The sequence below is a fragment of the Lineus longissimus genome, chromosome 11, assembly GCF_910592395.1.
Source record: "Lineus longissimus chromosome 11, tnLinLong1.2, whole genome shotgun sequence".
Lineage (NCBI taxonomy): Eukaryota > Metazoa > Nemertea > Pilidiophora > Heteronemertea > Lineidae > Lineus > Lineus longissimus.
Window position 1 is genome coordinate 12,777,750 of NC_088318.1, and position 21,812 is coordinate 12,799,561.

At 41.3% G+C, this 21,812-nt stretch overlaps 1 protein-coding gene across 2 annotated transcripts; it reads right to left on the minus strand.

Annotated features, from left to right (window-relative positions):
- Positions 1-287: 287 nt before the first annotated feature.
- On the minus strand, positions 288-16,877 carry LOC135495497 (ankyrin repeat domain-containing protein 27-like). Of its 2 annotated transcripts, none has more exons than XM_064784213.1 (24): positions 16,709-16,877; positions 15,994-16,125; positions 13,184-13,306; positions 12,121-12,271; positions 11,612-11,689; positions 11,075-11,169; positions 10,674-10,733; positions 10,167-10,366; positions 9,679-9,818; positions 9,370-9,511; positions 8,970-9,057; positions 8,767-8,859; positions 8,426-8,615; positions 7,985-8,124; positions 7,472-7,564; positions 7,056-7,164; positions 6,636-6,808; positions 5,902-6,072; positions 5,677-5,793; positions 5,242-5,439; positions 4,862-4,981; positions 4,415-4,573; positions 3,569-3,692; positions 288-3,279 (listed from the first exon to the last, which is right to left on the minus strand). In XM_064784213.1, the coding sequence occupies exons 2-24, from the start codon at positions 16,093-16,095 to the stop codon at positions 2,747-2,749; spliced, it is 3,399 nt and encodes a 1,132-aa protein (XP_064640283.1). In that variant the 5' UTR covers positions 16,096-16,125; positions 16,709-16,877; the 3' UTR covers positions 288-2,746. The 2 variants fall into 2 exon arrangements, with proteins under 2 accessions (XP_064640283.1, XP_064640281.1); XM_064784211.1 differs by having other exon boundaries at positions 16,613-16,877.
- Positions 16,878-21,812: the final 4,935 nt, after the last annotated feature.

The window sequence follows — 21,812 nt, forward strand, 5'->3', positions numbered from 1 at the left end:
AACGTTACTGCTGTTGTCTCTGCCAGGCATGATGTCATCTAAACTGTCATAACCAGTGAAAGCTGCATGCTGTTGAACATTTCCAATCTGCCATGGCCAGTGAGACACACATACTGACATAATATCAACGTGTCTTGACTACATGTTGTTTATTATATTCCACATCTCCCAAACACAATCAGTTGTAAGGGCATTACATGTCACAAACCTGAAGGACATGAAAACTGAAAAACGGTCCATGTCTCGGATCCACAATCAGAAAGATAAGACATATTTATATTGTTGCATGACATTTATTTTAGAATCAACAGTTCCCTGTCTTTATTGAAACAGATATTTCTAATACATCACAGATTTACAAAGTCCAATTATAATTAGCAGTAGATACACTCAATATTTACAACTTCTATAAATATTTACATATATCTTCTATTATTGTATTACATGTACATCAGATAACAAAAAACCTTCATATATCTTATTAACAATATGCAAGTAAACTGCCTCCCATACATTGCCTCTAATGCATCAAAACAGTGAGGATGTTTCATAGTTAGGCCACTTGTTTTTATTTCTTGCTTTACAAAAATGCCTTGAATACTTGGACTTCAAAGCATGTCAAGGTCAACGTGTACACTGTCTCTATTTCAGATGAAAAAGATGGCAGGCATCACCTGTCTACTCATTTTATCCTGCCATCTAGTGAGCTGATCAGGTACCAATCTATCAATCGTTTGTTACCTAAAATCATTTGGCAAGATCAAACTAATGGAATCAATCAATTGACAATGAAGGGCCTACTTCTACGTCGATATTCAGGGGACAGCATAAACAGGGTACAAAGAACATCAGTTTGAAGTCGTGTAAAGTTATTATCTTATCACAAAGCAGTTTGAAATGTTCTCCGAATATTTTGGCCTAACACGAAGGCTGTCATCCATATAAACCAAGCTGATAAAGTCTTTTGATTCAACATTTGTTTGATTTTGCTTCCACTGAACAGATATTCTTCTATGTGAATGATAACATCGTGTACATCACCACAGTGCACTTAACTTGAAGTTTTATTTTACAGCCTGAACACCTTTCAGATATTGCTAATAATACAATAATTATACAACAATCATAAATAAGGCACTAGAGTCTCTTCCACCTGAGTGCCAAATAACTTACCTTTCAGCTCATTAAGAGCACATAAAACAACATACTGGTACGACAAGTATGTATTTCATCAAACTCCACCACAATTATTCCAACAAAGTCTACATACCTTTGACGTTTTTTAGACTTCTTGTACTAAATAAAGTCTACATTTGCTAGCACAGAAAACATATAACAACATTGCACTATCAATATAGCAGAAACAAAATTACATGAAAGACATTTTGAAGTTTGTGTACATCCAGATAACAACATTTTGCAACAGCTCCCTCAAATGCTTTGATCTCAGTTAATTATTCAACCAATGCAACATTTAATCACTTAATTAACACCAGGTTATATTTATATTTAAGTCTAGCACTAAAGCTTTGCTAGTCAACTTATTCCTGCAAACTGGAAATGTGTAATCATAAGACCTGATCCTGAATTCACCAACTTCAGACCAGTTCACCAACATCTAAATGACTTAGCTATTATTTTCACGCTCACTTATTTTTTGGTTGCCACACCCCACTTACATGTGCTCTGTGACTAATTCCATTTAAACCGGGGAAAGACCCTAAGGTCACAACACCATTACTTCTACTATCTATTGGCTATTGTCAATTGTCTACTGATAGAAGTGCTGGGGCACTAGCCTACTATCGATATCAAATGTTTCAGAGGTCAGAAGAAAGTATAAAGAAGACTGGCTGTGTGACAATACCGGATCTAGCAGTGATTATCTTACATTTACATTAACTTAGACAATTTGATGTATAAATACCTTGATAGGGTGTGTTTCGAACACTGTGAAAACACTTCCACATTTTAATCTTCTGTAGTATTTACATGTTCAATATATACATAGTTACAACAAGAGCAATAGCCTCGAAAGAGACAGAATCTCTACTCCATCCCCCTTGTATGAGTAATGTTTACTGAAAGGAGACACCAATATAGGTAAGGTGGTACAACTATTTTAAAGCCCCCGTACAACTCAAGTCTTTGTATGCATTGATGAGTACTAAATGTATCACTGTATAAGGGCTAAATGCACCACTTTACCTTATAACTAAATACAGATTTCATTGCTGGCAAGCTTAATGCTAATCAGGCCACATTTGCACAAGCCAATTAGCTATTTTACACGATCTTTTGGCCAAAAGACCAGATTCCTTATGCTCTTTCAGAGAGTCAAATGCTTGGAGACTACATGGATTTATACTGACCTATCTACAATTATATATTTGATACAGAATAAGCTGCAAACTCGGGTGCCTCTGAGGACAGCTATACAGTAAATGCAAGCTAAATGAAACTAAAACTTGAAAAGCATTTTGCTAATTTCACAGGAAAATTTAAACCTTGGGGGTAACTTTACATTTGTACAAAAGTCATGGGCGAGGAATGTAATTAACACTAATCAAATCCTCCTTTAAGGTGTTGCAACCTTCCTTGCTCTAAAGGCACAAATAATGGCTTTACCAAGACCATTAGGTACTGAAATTTACTTGACCTCATTTTGAGTTAACCAGTTTCCTTGCGATCCTGGAGAGTTGCCCTCTGCTCCCCTCCACTCTTCATCCGCACTCCTCTGAAGGCGTCATCCGCACTCCTCTGCGCTCTCCGTGTTGGAATTCTCGTCATTGTCCACTTTCTTCGCCCGCTTCTCACAATGATAATGCACCCTATTCAGCGTAAACTTCACGTCTGACTCTGTTGGCGATCCAGGTGGAGATGAAGTCATTGGGCTTGCATCCGTTATCAAAAGTTTGGCTGCCATATCGCTCATTTCAACTGGCGAACGCACCGACTGAATTTTATTGTCCGCACGATGCAAAAATCTTCCTGGATCCAACTCAATAGTTCCATCTTTAGAAACTGTCACCAGGGGCGTGCTCCTGTCGGCAGTGGGTACGTGCCGTAAAGTGGCAGGGTCGAAATTGATTATTGACAGCTGGTGAAGTAAATGATTGTCCAATCTTGGGGCGCTGCGATCTCGGGTCAACGTATGACGCAAGCTCTGCCGTCGATCGAACGAACGAATTGACGTCCCAATATCACGCAAATGCTGCAAGTCTCTCTGTTCTAAGGCGTTGAATAGCGTCCGTATCACTGAATCACTATCTTGGTTTTCTGAAAGAAACACAATATGTTTTGAATGATGCTTTATAAACCATCTGAAATAGACCTAAAGAGAATTTGGTGAATGGAACATCTTGTACAGGTGACTTGCCCATTGTCATTTTCAAATGAAACTTTTGCACTTTTTAGGTGCGAGTTTGAGAGTGTATTTGCAAAAATCATAATAACAAGATGCTCCCTTCACAGTTCACAGTAGTTCATAGAGCTTATACTCGAAACTTATCCACATTTTACTTTTTGATAACATAGTCCACTTCCTCATTTGTTCGTCTGCACGTACCTTGTTCACCTGCTGGTGATTGTTGCTGGTCATCTGCGTGCTCTTTCCCAGTCTCCTCTAACTCATCAGCTGCATTCAGTTCATCAACCATTGCCTTGTCCAAGGTGTTGACAATGTCATCATTCTGAAAAACATAGGCTAAAGATGGAGATGGAGTATGATGACCTATTAGATCATGATCAGTATCATGGCATGGTAAAGAGAATTAAGAACCAGTGGCACTGCAAGGCAAAGAGAATCTTACAACCAGTGGCATGGCAAGGCAAAGAGAATCTAACAACCAGTGGCAAGGCAAAGCAAGATAATTTAACAACCAGTGGGAAGGCAAGGCAAAGAGAATCTAACAACCAGTGGTACTGCAAGGCAAGATAATCTAACAACCAGTGGCACTGCAAGGCAAAGCGAATCTAACAACCAGTGGCAAGGCAAAGCAAGAGAATTTAACAACCAGTGGGAAGGCAAGGCAAAGAGAATCTAACAACCAGTGGCACTGCAAGGCAAGAGAATCTAACAACCAGTGGCACTGCAAGGCAAAGCGAATCTAACAACCAGTGGCAAGGCAAAGCAAGAGAATTTAACAACCAGTGGGAAGGCAAGGCAAAGAGAATCTAACAACCAGTGGCACTGCAAGGCAAGATAATCTAACAACCAGTGGCACTGCAAGGCAAAGCGAATCTAACAACCAGTGGGAAGGCAAGGCAAGGCAAGAGAATTTAACAACCAGTGGCACTGCAAGGCAAGAGAATTTAACAACCAGTGGCAAGGCAAGGCAAGAGAATTTAACAACCAGTGGCATGGCAAGGCAAAGACAATTTAAGTTTGAAATATTTTTCAATAGGCCTTTACCTGTGCTAGCTGTAGAGCTGTAAGCTGTTGCTTGTTGCGACACAGGACAGACGCTCCATGCTGAAGAAGTATCTTCACCATGTTATTGTAGTTCCATCGAGCTGCTTCGTGAAGGGGCGTATTTCCCTTTTGATTTGTCTGGTTCACACTTCCACCGTACTGCAAAGAAAGCAAAAATGTTAGCCAGGTTCGCCCAAGATGAGAGTCAGTGACTGCAGCAATCTACAACCAATACAAAATCCAGCGACAAGTATACATAGAAGAGATCTTTAAAATAGATTTTTAAAACTTTGTTTGAAAATTGAACTCGTCCTTCAAAACCTCTTGCAAGGGTCCACAAAGACAGTGTTATTGATATTCTGATATACTCAAGTTAACACTTTACCCATACTTTTAAGTTGTGGATCAAAAACTTCGTAGTATCATCTCTCATGATGACATATTTACCTGGAGAATGTAATGTGCAGCCTCCGTACATCCATTCATGGCACAGAAATGAAGTGGTGTGTTCCCTCTTGCATCTCTCTGATTCACCTTAGCACCAAACTTCAACAGCACCTCGACAATCTGCAAAATGAAGACGACCTAGATTCATGAACAACTCACACTGGTTTTTAAAAACAAATTCATCTGCAAGGAGATTTCTTAACTGAATCAGACTGATGATCTTCATATGGCTCAGAAATTTTAACTTTAATTCAAACTCACAAAAATATTTTGCTGAAAGTAACTTGGTGTCGAGTCCTTCAGTTACGTCAGGAGCCATGACAAAAATGTAGACTAGTATTGCATCAGACAGTTGACACGAACACCGACAATTCACCAACCTTTGGTCTGTTATACTGTGATGCAAGATGTAAGGCAGTGGCGTGTTGCGTTTTGCTGCGGGCGTTAACCTGGGCGCCCTTGCGCAGGAACAGATTGACCAGATTATCGTGGCCGTGGAGCGCGGCTACGTGAAGCGGACTGAAGCCATCATTGTTGGTACTGTTGGCTGACACATCATTGAGCGACGACACCGCATGCTGGAAAAATATGTAACAAATAAAAAAAGAGTAAAGAAATACATGCATCGGGCATGGAAAATCAGATGAAAAGGCTTGTGATGAAAGGCTAAGATTTGACACTAAGCTAATGTCTTTGCTTCTGCTACATAACAAACAACAATGGAGTCTTCTTTACTGTAATACAAATGATATCTCATCGGCTCAAGTGCCATTGTGTCCAACAGAACAATGATCAAACAACAAAAAGAGCATCACCTTTTGCAGAGGCTGACAATTTTCACACTGGCAGAGGGGATGGCACAGTTCCCGCCCTCCAATAGGAACGTCGTCTTCATCATCTGACAAGTTACTCCAACCGCATATGAATTTCACCTGTAACCGAGAAAGCAGACATGTAATTCTTCTTCTTCTGCATATAACCTGCCTCAACTATTACACGAGTCCTGTGGTGGAGATGAAGGAGCCACCATATCTACTTACCATTTCAGTATCTCCATCGGAAACTGCCCGAAGTAATTTCTCTACTTTTGTCTTTTTGGTGGGAGTCGGAGGTTGGCGTGGTGGAGACGTCGTCCCGAGAGATGACCTCCTTTGAAGTTTCCCCGCTTTAATCAAGTCCTCAACACTGATGCGTCTCTTGGCTAGGGTCGCCTGAAAGCGGGTAATTCATTTGTTTAATCATAGTCTGTAGTAACATACAACATACACATCACACATTCTCTCAAAAACAAAGGTGCGTGAGGGAAATGATTTGGAGCCAATTCGATCTATTATGCTGGAGTTATACAGGATAAATAATAATAATAATAATTATTGAGTTATACAGGATTCATGCTGTCACTTGTCATGTTTCACAAGTCACAAGAAACTGACCTAAGCCTAAAAACACGACATGAGGTGAGGGTGAAAAGTGACATCATGACTTGTATGAAGCAAGCTCTTCGAACATGACTTGTTCTTCATGTGACGCATGGAAAGTTAACAGTGAGCCAATGGATGTGAAAACTTGAACTCTATCAGTCGAGTTTCCAAAGAGCATGGACCTGGCGAGTACAAAGCTTTATGTTTAAGGATTATCTCATTGCCATCAACTGGTTTGACACGGTAAGAGACACGGTTTGACACGGTAACAGAAGCCTGTTTTTCGAAAAAATGACCGCAATGTTGTTTCTTGGGTTCTTGCATACACCCCTTCAATTACGATCATGACTCACCGATCCATGAACATCTACCCTAATCTTTTCATGGCGGTCGTCTTGCGCCGCGGCGACTATCATTAAGAGTTTTGTGACCTTGACATTGTGCGCACAGTTGATTGGCGTCAGCTTCTTGCGATTTCTTGCTTCCACTGATGCACCGTTCTCCAGTAGGATCTCAATGATATTTTCTAAAGGAAAACAAAGGCGTTTTTAACAACAACTCTAATGTTCCATTCTAGAGTTCTGCTTTGCCTTTATCAGACACAACTCTAAAGTTCCATTCTAGAGTTCTGCTTTGCCTTTATCAGACACAACTAAATTTCCATTCTAGAATTCTGCTTTCCTATCATTAGACATAAAACGTAAAGAGTACCATCAACACGGACCTCACTGCATCAGTCATGAAACCCCTGTTAATCTGACCTTTTTACTTACCATAGCCCCACTTTGCAGCTAAATGCAGTGGAGTGTCACCATAATCGTTAGCCGCATTCACATCGAGACGGTGGGTACCCTGGTCATAGTAAACTAAAGCCTTCACACACTGAAATGAAAAGGAAACGGGTCAGATATCAAAGTACTGAAATGAACAAGGGATAGTATATCAAAGAAATTCAACAACTCAGAGCATTTATCTCCTGTGAAAAATGATGTCCTTGAAACTGCCCTAACTTGCAAAATATGCCTCTAAAATGATTAGTTTTTGTCTGATTAAAAACATCAAAGATCTACGGTGATCTGTGGCATAGATCTAGCCATTACTGCTGTCAGATTGCGCCTTTTTTGGAGGGGAAAAAATGGAAATCTTAAAAAAATCCGAATAGTCTCACAAACTATTACCAATGACTTACATCATCATGTCCATTGGCAGTACACATGTGAAGTGGTGTATTCCCATCGTTGTCCACTGGGTTGATATCGGCATGGTAGTGCAGGAGCATCAGCTGGAAAAGTGCAAGCAAATTTTTCACAGAAAGTTATGAGGTTGCACACCTCATGAAATGGTAACATTCAGAGCTTCCTATCCTCATGTCCAGCAATGTGTAAAACTTTTGGTGAAGAAGTAGAAATTAGCCACAGACATTGGGCTTTGTGTTGATAAAACACTTCTTCTTGAGAAAGAGAGAAAAATGGCCAAGGAAAGTGTAAACAAGCCTGGCACTTGTATAAAGGGATAGGCAGCTCTGCAACATTGTTTGTCTGAACAAAAAAGTCGTTGAGATTTTAAAGAATCTGCCTTGCTATTCAGCCTTCATTGAAAACCACACCCAGTTCGAAATTCAGACCTGACTGACTTGGTTGTAAGATGAGATTGCCCAGACCAATCAGCTGAGGATGAAACCTGGTTTAATTTCATGACATACCGTGACATTCTGGTGACCTCTCTGACAGGCAATGTGTACTGGCGTTGAACCATGGTAGTCAGTAGCATTGACAACAGCCCCTTTTGACACCAAGATGTCCATGATGCCGGCGTGACCATACATGGAAGCAATGTGAAGCGCTGAAATAGGAAAATATTTGGAATAGAATCACAGTAACGTAAAAATTGAAAGAATACTGCCCTAGCAATACACTCTCTCATGTGAGAGTAATATTTACTTTCAATAGTGATTTAGGGCTCATTGTCTTGCCCAAGGATGCAATGACGAAACAGCAGCGATCCTTACGAGAGTCAAAACCCACAACCTCTTGATTATGGGCTGACACTCTAACCACTTTGCCACTGCCTCCCAATAGAAACTAAGAAGCATCCTAACTGAAGCACAAAATCAGTGCCTGATTAGTTGTGGTATGCTACTTACATGTGCAACCTCGGTCGTCTCTAGAAAATGCTGTAACTGCTGCAGAATCGCTCCGACTTCTTGAAAGGATTTTCTCACAAGCGTCGCATGAACACAATGGATGGCAGAGCTTCAGCTTGGCTTCATTCGACTGCTCTTGATTCTTGGTGATCAGAGCCTTGACAGCCTCTTCATTGCCTTCACGAATGAACTGGAAATAAGGAGATATTTTTATCTTAGGGAAAACAAACAAGCACGTTATCTTTTAATCAACCCGTGTCTCAGTTTGTACCCCAAACCCAGGGTTGTAAGATCCTCACTGCCAGTTGAAGCATGGCCATATTTCTACATCAGTTATTTACCTCGAAAAGAGTGCCAATAGAGCTGCCCTCTGCTGTAGAGTCCTGTCTTTGCGTCGCTCCAGCACCAACTGAACTCAAGGTGAATGTCATTTTCTGGAAAGAAAATCAGAAAATTTATGATGACTTGAAAAGTTGGTCACCATGGCCTCTGTGCACTCCTTCTCACAATGTTGTCTTTCCTCCAAGGCTTTGATAATACTTACGTGGGGGGTCGAAGAACCAGGCTCTATGGAATTGAGTTGTCCACTCAAAATGTGTTCAATGGCAGCTTCAATGGTGGCCAAGTAGTAACTGAAAGGATAAAGAAAAACATATGAGGGACTTATGCTGCAGTCAATGTAAACACTGTACCCCTGGGCAGGCATGGCACACTCAGTCAACACTTGGCACTTTTTTCTTGGTCTTGGAATTAACACTTCTTCATCAAGGACTTTAATAAAATCGCCAGGGGTCCACCTTCTGGCAAATTTTTCACTGATTACAAGGAACTTTCTATTAAAGATGATGAAGAAGACAGGTATTCACAATCAAGGTTATTTGCAAAATCAGCATAAAATAACACGCCCGCGAAAATTTAGTTGTTTGAGTAATCGGATAACTCACCCAAATTCATCATCGTTATTTGACTTGGAAAACCTGAAGTGGTTCATGAAGGTGAGATGAGCTGACCAGTTGGGTATCTGTGACTTGATCACCATGAAGATGAGGATTGGTAACAAATCATCAGTGGTCATCACAGGAGTTTCTGAAAGAGATAAGCGTAAAGGTATGATTCCACTACAGCGGTTCACGGTCATGGTTTTGCCGCACCACCAAAGCTCCTCAACGAACACTGTTTTATTGTTCCGAATTGGGTATTCTCAAGTGTGGTACCTACGCTACCTAAGGTGTGGTGATCTTCCATACCCATACCTTGTGCTTCTTTTTGTTTCACAGCTTTTGATGGTTGCATCAGGGCCATGATGACACGCCGTATACAGAACAGCTTGCCAAGGGGGGTGCTGTATCTGGTCAGGTTGGAGAGTTCCCGTTTAGCCCTTGGAATGTTAATGCTAAAAGACAAAACAGATATTTGTAAGCCAACCTTTTTTGTTGATGACTATTGAAATGTTCCAGATTTGGGGGCCAATGGAGACAATTTGATGTACCCTCTTCTTGTACATAAATCATAAAAATATAACTCAGTGAAGCAAATGACTACATTTAAATCACTTTGCTGAGTTTATAATCAGACCTATATTAGAATGTTTTCCTTGAGTCATTTTGGTCAATGACAACAATCCATTTTATTGTGACCTGATCTCAAAGTTCAGATACGTGTGCAGATATGCGCCGGTTGACCGAGTGCTACAGCAAAATCACAAATTTGTTGAGAATTTAGAGGAACACCCTGCACTTACCAAAATTCTGGTCTGACGCCGAGATCTCGCAGCTGAAGTTGTGCCAAATTTCTCGTGAGTTTATTCAATTTAGCATCCTTGGTAGACACGCAGGCAGAGATCCCTTTGAATACTTTTCTATAAACACCATGCATAACGTAGGTCTCCACCGCAATTTTCAAACTGTCCAAATAGGCCTTGTTGTTTCTTGCAGTCTTTTTCTGTAAACAAGAATCATTGACCTGTTTCATACTATTTTAAGACTATTTATCATTTTATATTCCTACCTTCACAGATCCCTGATACACATCATAACATTGAAGTGGAAGCTGAATGCTTCCTCAAGAATATCTAAGCTGCAGACTATTTTTAGCAATAGCTTCCCCAAGAACCCCGCAATACATTTCTCGACGAAGAATACAGCATGTATCTATAAATCGGCTATTGTTCATTTATCGAGCATCATTGTGGTACACAAAGCATGATCATCGCTATCGCTAGCCCATTTCGGATATCTAGAATACTTACAATAAAATTATCCTTTTGAACACTTTGCATAGCTCTAGTAAACATTGCATGGGCAGCATCCTGGAATACAGAATTTAGATTTGTTGTGCAACCAAAATAATTAGTAGAGTCAAGCAAGCTACTCATGTTTCTCACTTGGTGGGGCCTATAACCTGCCCTGGCACAGACATCAGATACAAGGTACATCGGTTTTGATGTCTCATTCGGAGGACTGTCAAGATCCAAGATTTTAAATCCTTGAAAAACACGCCGGTTCATCCAGAAATACAATCCTGAGTTCTCCCAGGGATCAAACCCAGGCCCTTCTGCATGGTAGCTGGCAGTGTAAACCACAAGGCTGTGAAGCCATGACTATTTCGAGTCGTTTCCATGTTCACCCCTGTTTACAAAGCACTGCTTACCACATAATGAATCAACGATTCTCCCTGTAGTCTATCACATGAACGGTTGAAGAGCTCTATCGTTTCATCCAAATGCTTCTGTGTTCTTCTGTTCTCTGGTAATAATAACAGAATAAACGAACATGTAGCTACACGTACGTTGATCTTTTAGGCCCTAAATAACTATAGCCAAGAACAAAGAAAGGCTTGTCTTTACTTAATCTACTTCTTGGCATGATGAACATTGAGAAAATATGAATGGTCCGCTAATCTAACCAAGGTGGATTTCATCCCCATGTCATAATATTCGTTTGTTGCGAAGTCAGACCCTCCAAAGTTGGCTTAAGGAAGAGATACCGAACTTGAAGTATTGGTTATCTCACCAAACACTGCGAAGGTCGAGCGAAAATGTAGGCCAAAACCTGCAATTCAGTTTCAAAGGAAGGTCAGACTCTAAAAATGTATCTAAACATCTCCAATTGCTTCATCTCACATCTCCAGCTATATGTACATTAAGGCCAAATGCAATATAGTGCAGTTGTATCTAATCTGTCTTACCCGTGTGTCCCCATAATAACTCCTTACAATCATCAATCGAGTGTAAAGAGGCTGCCGGAACAGGCCCGTCTGCTTTCGCTGCAAAGATAAAGAAACTTGTGTCACATTGCTTTTGGCCTTTAGTGATTCTGATGACAGAAACAGGTTTCTAGAATGTTGGCTTTGTCAAAATTTTCTCCTCAGTGTGATCACTGACATGATCACTGACATCGTATAATCATTTCAGTGCAAATTATGATGATATAAGCTTACATGACAAGTTACTGAGGTTCAAGTTAACTGATTTCAAATGCGCTAGAGCCCAGAGGTTATAATCCGACTTCACACTACAACCTTGGTCTTATTCTTTCTGCAAAGTTGTACCGGAGAACCAGAGGCAGAGGTGTTCAGAGATTTTCGTCGTTGCGACTGGTTGGCGGTGGGAAACTTCACTTTTCGAGAACTGGATATTGCTCAGAGAGTAAAGCCGATGGGAGACTGAAACATGTCAAAGGAACTCCTCGACTGACCTATTCCTCCTTCAAGTATTGAAGCTATACACAGCACCCTGTAGCTCTCATCATTCTTGTTGAAGAACGTCTCTTCAAAGAGAATCCGCACCGCTCTCACTTCTGAAAAGCCCGCACCAGTTGTGATAGTATTGGCCTGGATCTCAACCTCCTGAAAGGTGCAACATTCTTTATTTCTCATCAGGATCTCTTGAAAAAGTAGATTGTTTGAACAACATCTGCAATTTGCTGAATATTTAGTAAGTTCTAACTGATTGTTTGAACAACATCTGCAATTTGCTGAATATTTAGTAAGTTCTAACTGATTGTTTGAACAACATCTGCAATTTGCTGAATATTTATTAAGTTCCAACTGATTGTTTGAACAACATCTGCAATTTGCTGAATATTTAGTAAGTTCTAACTGATTGTTTGAACAACATCTGCAATTTGCTGAATATTTATTAAGTTCTAACTGATTGTTTGAACAACATCTGCAATTTGCTGAATATTGAGTAAGTTCTAACTGAAACCGTGGGAAACAGTCAATGTTCCCAACATGTACATAACTTTTAGGCCGCTCAAGTTTGAAGTTTAAAATTTGTAATTATGAGTATTGTCACCTGTTGCGACTTCGAACAATGTGAAATTAACCAACATCTGTTAAACAGGTGTTAAAAACATTATCCCATTGTCCAAAGTCACCTTGGTATGACATTAATGCTTTGATATCCCAGGGTCATGACAGAACAGTACTTAATGGAAATTGAAATGAGGACTACAGTAGAACCTCACTGTAAAGGACACTCCCAGGACTGACAAATCCTGTCCTTGATAGAGGTGTTCCGATAAGAGAGGTCACATTGAATGGAAACATCCAATTTAGGACCAGAAATAGTGTACTTGATAGAGAGGTTGTCCCTAGTAGAGGTGTCCACTAAGGGACGTTCCTCTGTTCATGTATTCCATAATATCTTTAAAATCCTTAAGTACTGATTAAACATACTAAATCAAAATGAGACCCCCCCCCCCCCATCCCCCGCCAGAAGAACTCTTCAAGACAGCGCAACCTCTCTGGTCTTACCCTGCTGTTGACTGTCCTATATCTATTCGAGTCCTCATCTTCCGGCGGGATAAGGACATGATTCTGGAAGTCAATGTCAGTGTAGACATATTTACCACCACTACTGCTGCGGGGGACACAGATCTGGAAAAAAAATTGAATAGAAACCTTGGGGAATAGCAGTTTCATGGGTTTCCACACAAGTGTGATTGGAAGAAAACGCAAGGTGGTAGGTCTAGGATTCGAGTCCTCGTCTTCAGAAGGGGAACAGATCTGGGAAAAATGAAAAGAAACCTTGGGGAAACCACTGGCCTTGCAGATTTGTGGGTTTCCACACCACAGCGATTTGTAGAAAACCCGAGAAACTTTCTGCGGAGAGACCACAGCCAAACTGTTTTACTTCCAAGCAGAAAGAGGCACACACATCAATTCACACATGATGTGCCCATGTCACATATTAATTCAATGTTATTCAGAATATGACTCCAGGTGCAAGGAACACTTTACTCATTATGTCCCACAGCCAGTCGGGCATTGGGGCAACTTTTGATGATGCACACAGTTCCGTCCTCAGCAAACTGTTTCTTCATTTCAGATTTATGCCAGATGACATCATTACTGCTGACATGGCAGTAACTTTGGTGTTCAAGCATCGGCATTATTCCAAAGGGACTTCTTATTTTTTCATGGGTAATTTGTAATTGAGCAATAGCAAAGTGTTCCAAAAAGACTTGCAAAGAAGATCAAAGACATCAAAATTGGGAGAAATGTTTTAAGGCTCCCCTATCTCCCTTGTTATCAGCTCTCCAACAATTTTCAAAGTTCTAGAACATAACGAAGAAAATTATAATCAAGAAATGTAGTTCAGACAGCCTTTATTCAAGAGTATAATTGTTCGTTTTGTTTACACTGTTACAAAATACACATACGACTGCATTTTGAGGACTGAACAGCTTGATTGATACCTACTTCTACCACCACCAACATCATACCCCCCCCCCCCCCCAACATAAATTTATTTAAAAAAGATTCACATGCAAAAAGTAAACCCTTCAGACCATGAATTCAGGTTCGTAACTTAAAATTTCCAGCAGAACTAAACTGAAACTGATTGAGTCCAATTATGCCGTACCAGCACTGTTTAACAACAGCTTTATTTTTTCATAAACACCAAGGAAAACGGCTCCGCCAAGCGAGATCCACATTGTGCGAGGGGCAACGCCTGCAAACAAACCCTTTACTCCTTTTTCCATCCAAATGCACCTCAAGGCGTAAAAAATGTGTCCCTTGGCCATAGCAGATCCTGACTCAGCCAACATTATCCTGGTCTTGGCAACATCTAGTGGGGTCGTAAGACTGGCGGCGACACCTCCTGATATTGCACCACAGACTGAGGACTGCCAAGCCTGCACTGGAGCACCTTGGTGTCGGGACCATTCCTTCTTCAAGAATTCCCACAGAGGAAACTGTGTAAAGGCGAATGGAATTTCCCTCGACACGGTCGTGAAATAGCCTCGATACAAACCGAAAAATCCATCCTGGCGTAATGTTTTCTTCAATACACTCAGGGATGTGAGATGGCGATTCGATTGGGCGCGTTGTTTTATTACTTCTGTTGGCACTCGGACAAAACAAGCCATTACTTCTCCTATTGATGCCGCAGTCATATGCACAACAGGTGATGAGAGGCGTATAGATTCAAGGTTATGCTTAGCAAACTCATAACTTGCAAAAAATATAGCAGCACTTGGAGTGGATCCAACCGCGGCAGAAGACAATCCTGAGTATATTCCACGGAAACCGCCGGCTTTAAGAAATCCTTGTGAGCTTTGCAGACGCGTCCTGATCGTGTCAAGTGGAAACAAACTGACGTCCACTGCGAGACCAGCACAAGCACCGGCCAACATGGCCTTATAGAAATCACACGGTTTTTGCGTTGTCATCATGTTTTTTTTCAAATCACAGTCAAATCCACCACAAATGTAACACACCTCTTATGATTTGTAGATTTAACTATAATCAGTTAAAACTATCACATCTTTTTATGTCTTTGGAATGTTTTCAAAGTTCATATAAATTTCTTGAAACCACTGCTCATCCTATCACACAAATCCTTTGCATCGTCTTCCTTGTCCAAAATTCTCCAGCTGTCTCTATCTAAACAATTACATGTAGTTATGCTTTAATCAAACCTCTGTTTACCCAAAGAACTGAGGAGGACTTCAAACATCAATGCAGGATAACCTGAAAATGACAGGGAAAGTTACAAGTGACCCCAGATTTGTTTTGTAAGTGCAAGCAGAACACCAAAACCCAAGACAATGTCAGAACTTTCCAACGGTAGATGAAGTTGTCACCACTGCTAACTTTTTACGCTCATCGCAGCGATAAAAAGAAAAATAGTTAAGTACGTAGGTCAAAGCAACAAAAGTCACTCGTTTGGGGGAACTTAAGTTTATCGTTGGAGCATCTTTTCTCAGTTTTCTTTGGATTAAACAGAGGCCAACATACAATGCAAATAAATGACACAAAAATCAGAACAACAAGAAAATAACTTGTCAACAATAAACATCATGTAACTTTAGAAAAGCAATTATTCGTGAAAACTGTTATAACTAACATAAACTGACCCGTAGTGTGTGCTCCAGAGCCCAAAACGAGGCACTGAGACAAAACAGTTACGAATGGACTTTAACCAGCAGTTCATCCATCCACAGCAGTCAGCTTTACCATCTCCTGCTCACACAAATCCTCTTTTCGGTAGGCAAAATTGAAACAAGACTTCCAGCATTGAAGTGCTATATGCAACGAAACACAAAACTTATACTTACAATCCACCTATTGTTCGAAGCGGTCTCAAAAAGTTCCGGACACTTGTTCTGCAGCGACAAAAAGAACTTATTCTCTAAAACATCTTCATCATAACTTGCCATGGCTCACTCTCACTACATCATTCCGACAAACTGGAAAAGTAGAGGAAACAAGAATTTGAATTAGAATACTCAACTGTTTTTGTTCGTCTTTGTGGAAACAGTCCTTTCATCAATTGCATCTTCTTTTTTAGGCCATTATTGCACCACATACCTCCCAGCGATGGATGAGGTAGCCTACCTTGGCTCGATATGAAAGCATTGGAGATAACCGGAGGACTCGCAACGCTGTCGGGATTTGAAGCCAGTGAACATGAAGTAGAGAGCGTTTACAGTTATGTGAAAACCGTACTAAAAAAAGTCTAGTTATCGTCAAATCCAGATCGTGGACGGAGTCGTTTTTTCTTTACGTCATGAACGCTGCATGCATGCATGCAATGCTCTGCATGTTGAAGTTCGTATCAAAATTTGTTGACGTTTTCATGGGTCCAATTTTATTGCTTCAAAAGGCGTTGATCACGACTCATATTGAGATAATTTTTACGTGTAAACTCTGAGGTATAAGAACATCGTTTCTTACAGGTAGGTTTGTCGAATAATTGAACAGCAAATCTTTGAAGTAACAATTAAATCGGCAAGGAATGAAGGAAATTTTGCAAAATTTTGCTGTTGTTACGTCGTTTGAAAGTAAAGTCAGAAGGTCAACTCCAGTGCGCCCGCTTAGAAAATTGCCGGTGTAACAGTAACAAATGCCCCCTGGAAAAAGTGTCCGGCCCTATTGTATTCTGCAATATGGTTCTATAGATATCGAGGCTATGATCATGATGGGCTAAGGTGTCACTAACAAGTGTGGCGGATCCTGGCGCGTGATGCATGGCCATGGCTTGCATTGCATTGCTGTCGAAACCAGCTGTTCACGTCAGATAGGTTGTTAATGAGGTATCAAAATGAGAAGTATACAGGTGTTTCAATTCCAGGGCAGTACACTCCGGAAACAGTGGTTCAGCGATGACGAATGGTCTGTCTCAGAAGATTAAAGGACAGCGCCCAGAATGCGAAATCTCTATTTGCATGGCGAAAAAAAATACTCCGGACGCAGTGAACCGGGCGCTCGTCCCTCCTCCTAACCAAGGAAGCGATAGACCTTCTTGCCCTAACAACGAATGTACTGCCTCAAGAATAGAAGAAGTGTGGCAAACAAGTTGTTGAATCATTGATTGAAAATAGATTTTATATACAACAGCTTGAAATTAAAGGCGTGGTTTCTTCGTGTGCATCATTTACAAGATTGCACGTGGCCCGCAGCAACAATGGTATATATTACTAATAACCATGACCGTCGACACGCGAGTGGGATGCAAATTGGCATGCACATGTATTGTGTTTCTATAGGTCCTATCGCTCTGTATAACTATAATGCTTTATATTCTACTTACTGGATTACTTACTTATTTTTGGATACTTGATGTCAATCGGTCTATGCGAATGTACATAACTGAAAATATCAATTTTAATATCCAATTTTACGAACATGGCCTTTAAACAGGTCAATTAAACACAATTATACCGATCTCTCGAACATTATGGTACTTTGAATAAAGCTGGGTCACCTGGGACGATCAATAATGTCATAAAGGAATAAAAAATAAAGGTCTCACTTAAAATCACATCAAAAAGAATTTTGACTGAATCGTTGTCTTTGTCTCAACTCGTACATTTTGTTCAGAGAGACTTCCTTTATTACATTATTATCTTACTGAGGCTCATAATGAGCGAACAAGGGGGTGATGAGGCACATACAAAAACTCCCAATTCGAAAAAGGCCGACAATATTAATTAAGACGATGATTATGATTTGATGAATAGTGGGAAACTGGATACCTATAGGAGAACTAAATGACTCCATATGATGTAAGATTCTCTTATTACATATGCTGTGCGCAAACAAAGCTCATGCGCAACTGTCGAACTCATTCTAGTACTAAAGAGCAGTGCAAATGTTGTGCGGTTCGCGGTTTCAGGAACAACAAAGCCTGTCTCCACATAAGCGATTCAAGCTGCTATTTTACGCACAGGCACTACTTGTACGTGTTCGTACAAAGCAAATATACAGATCGATTGAATTACTGTGAAAGCGCGCGTCAAAATGGAAAACGCGGCAGAAAACGTTCAATGTGGAGATGGGCCGTTCTTTTTAGTGGACGGGCCTATAGTATAACGGATAATCTTCTGCTGGCACAGCCTTCGTATTGATTTTCCAAAGGCCAGTTGAACTAATGTAAGTGTAACATATGGCCCAATCTGACTACGCCAATGATGAATTATTTGAATAGGTATATTAAGCCAACAGACAACGCAATCAGATTGTGTGGATAAAGATTTCTGTATCATTATGGGTAGATGCAAGACAGAGCGGCGGGTGATGATGAAGCGAAAGCTACGCCTTCATATACAGCGGATTAACCAGGAATCATATCAAGGTTGTGCTTGACAGTTCATCGTGACTTATGCCATCTTATTAGGCAGGAATATGGAAAGGAACCTGAAAGTTCTACAGTGACGACCATAAACGAAACCTAGATTATTGGACCTTAGTCATTTTAGACTAGGCGGATCTAGCCTTCGCTGGGCCTGTCCTCCGTCCGAGCTTCCGCTACGCCGTTTCGGAATTAAGACGATATTGAGTCATGTCTTCACACCAACACCCCATCATCCTGACATAACCAGTGGTTTTAAATATACGCCGCCTCTCGATATTTCAAATGCAGCCCCATTGGATGTATTGTTGTATATCTACGAAGTTGTTTATAGTGTGTGGTAGTGGTCATCTAAACTCGCCGTTAAATATACGAAAAGTGCCCTGTTACAATCTTCAAAATGGATTTGTTGACGGAATTCAAAGTGCCAGACGCACTCATAATTCTATCTATGTGACTTCAGAAACGAAATTCAAAGCGCTTTAGACACAACGACATAAACTGGGTACCAATGGTCTTCAAAAACGAACGCTGGGAAAGGAAACCGGTAAAGTGTGTATACAGGCCCATCTGAGACTAATCATTGTTGATCGAAGATACCAAGACGGATCAGATTGGCTTATTGCTAGCAATAATGCTATTCCTCCTTTAACTAAAAGTATCCACAAGCTGTTCCTGCAGTGATTCTCGATGGGACATGTTCGTGAGCTACTCGATCAGTTAGAAGACATTGATTTTAAAGGGAGACGAGGGTGATTCCGGTCTTAGGCCAACATTGAACTGGACTGGGACTGGACAGGACTGGACTCCATAACCGATTCCAAGTTGCACACAGCAGAGACAAACATAGATTAAGATATATTAACGAGACTGTATAAAACAGGATGTCTTTCCAACGTAGGATGTCACGTAGGATGTCACATCTAGGAAAGAACAAGTTTGAAAAGAATTCGGCCAATCAGTGCGCCCACGATTGGGGTGACGAAAGTGGCCTCTTGGTTGGAACTATTTTCACATTCCAATCCGCCAACTGGAAGGATATCAAAGTGGCGTCAGATCTGAGGAAAAAACTCTCAGTTAGTCTGAAGGTATCCGCTTTGGACAGGAAGAAAAATGCAGAGTTCTACAAGAACGACGGTTGCACGTTGTCTCCTATCGATTCCGGTCTCTGGTTCAACATCATAGTCCATGATGATCATGGCCGATATGACTTACTCATGTCGGCTTTGAAAGACGCTGAGAAACAGTTGTTGCTTTCTGGGAGCTTCTGGTATGATCTCTACTACACACAGCCTGTCGTGCAGAGGGCCATTGATAATTCACATAATTTCCATTACCCTGTGATCTTGGCTGCAATCTACCGGGCAAATCATTGTCTGCAGCGGATCCTTCATGACGGGGCGGATCCGGCGCAGGGTGACCAAAACGGTTACAACGTGGTCCATTCTATTATCATAGCTGCGTCTGCGTCGCCTCATTTGGAAAAGGAATACATGAAGACGTACGATGTCGTCATGAGGAACACCAGTTTCCAGAAACGAAAAGAGCTCCTCCTAACGGAGGACGGTCATAAATTCCTCCCGATCGAGCTGGCGGCGAAATTGGGATTATTCGGTCTTTTCAAATACATATTGTATTCTGATGGGATCTATATGAAAACAATGGGAAGGACTGGCGTTCATAATCATGTGCTATATGACGTCACAGAATATGAGGACTTCTTGTTTCCAGATCGTTTGCTCCGGTCACCCCTACAGTACATCGCGCGCACTACCAAGGCGAGCGAGAAGAGTCTGTTGGACAACCGCATTATGACTCTCCCAGTCATCAAAACTTGGCTAAAGTTCAAAACGAGGCGGACGTTACCTTACGTCGTTATCTGGGCTGTCCTACGAATTGCCTACACCTTGATTATCCTAGCTTTGGACGTATTGGTGGACAAGATAAACATAATCGAGCACCTCATCGGATTGTCCGAGGATTCCGCCCAGTGGTTCCTCCGCAGTGCCGCGGCTTTGTCCGGGATTATAATGCTTTTACACCTTTCGGAGTGGTTTGTGAACGCCTGTCAAAGGCGAAGACGCCTCGCCTACAAACAGACGTTGCGGTATCACCCGCACAGTCCGTATCTGGCGCACACGTATTTCTACCGCGTCAACAACTGCGTCCTGTCCTCGCTTGTTGTGATCGAATATGTCTTCCAATTACTAGCAGTGACCAAAACACTCGACAACGACTTGTACCGCTACACGAGGCCACCCATCTACTGCATGGGCTTACTCAGCCTTCTAGAAATCATTGAGATGGTCCCCTACTTGTCGCAATTCGCCATCCTCCTTCAGAAGGCTGTGCCGCCGACCATCAAGTTTGCTTTCGTGCACATCAGCACCAAGCTCATCTTTGCTGTTCATTTCTACATGATGTGCCACAGTAAGGCCCACGCCCCGGACTTTGTCTGTCTCCCGTCAGAGTATAGCTACGACATCCTCACGAAGGACCTCGAGCATCAAAGCTTCTTCACCGTCAAGCGCGGATTCTACGACATTTTCCGTCTCGACTTAAACGGGATAAGTTTCGGGCTCGATCCCCCGACCTATGTCGCGATAACCCACATGGTATTTTACTACGCCACCACATCGCTGATGTATGCGTTCCTCATAGCGGCGATGGTGAATGTTGTCATCGAGAATGGACCGGTTGCTAAGGTGATTGCTGATCTGCGTCTTCTCGATAAGATGCTGTTGGTTGAGAGTCGTTTTGGGCGGTTATTGAAGATATTGGAATACCAGAAGAAACCCTATCATCTTTTAGTCACACAGCCAGCCGTCGAGTCTAAATGTTAAAATCTTGAAATCTGTGAGAAGAGATGATCGACACTGATAAGCTAGTAGCCTGAACCGAGGCAAATTACAAAGAGAACGAATGATCTTTTTTTATGGTGGATGCGACATCATGATACCATAGACAAGGTGCCATGACTGTAAATTGGTCAGGAGCCGTTGCAACTATTGAATGGCAGCATACTAGGGTGACAGCCGCATCTTTCTGTGCCAGTGAATGCTACATTTTGATTTCACTGACAGGTACACGTGGTTTAGGCATGGTAGGCCTAGGTGCTGCCCTAGAAAGTTGCGACGCCTCCGGACCGAGTTTACGTAGTTATGGATGTCAATGACATCGCCCGGAGTCTCCTTTTTTCCTGTTCGTGTTATTGAAGATCCGAAAACAGTGTTCGAGCTGATGAATATTTTAAAAATCTCTAGTGTTAACATGAAAATATACTAATAAAAACCAATTAAAAAA

Coding starts and splice junctions, on each gene's coding strand:
- LOC135495497 (XM_064784213.1), bottom strand. CDS start 16,095: ATGGCAAGTTATGATGAAGATGTTTTAGAGAATAAGTTCTTTTTGTCG. Junction 10,367..10,673: donor TTCAAAAGGATAATTTTATT/GTAAGTATTCTA, acceptor TCTTGTTTACAG/AAAAAGACTGCAAGAAACAA. Junction 5,440..5,676: donor ATTGTCAGCCTCTGCAAAAG/GTGATGCTCTTT, acceptor ATATTTTTCCAG/CATGCGGTGTCGTCGCTCAA.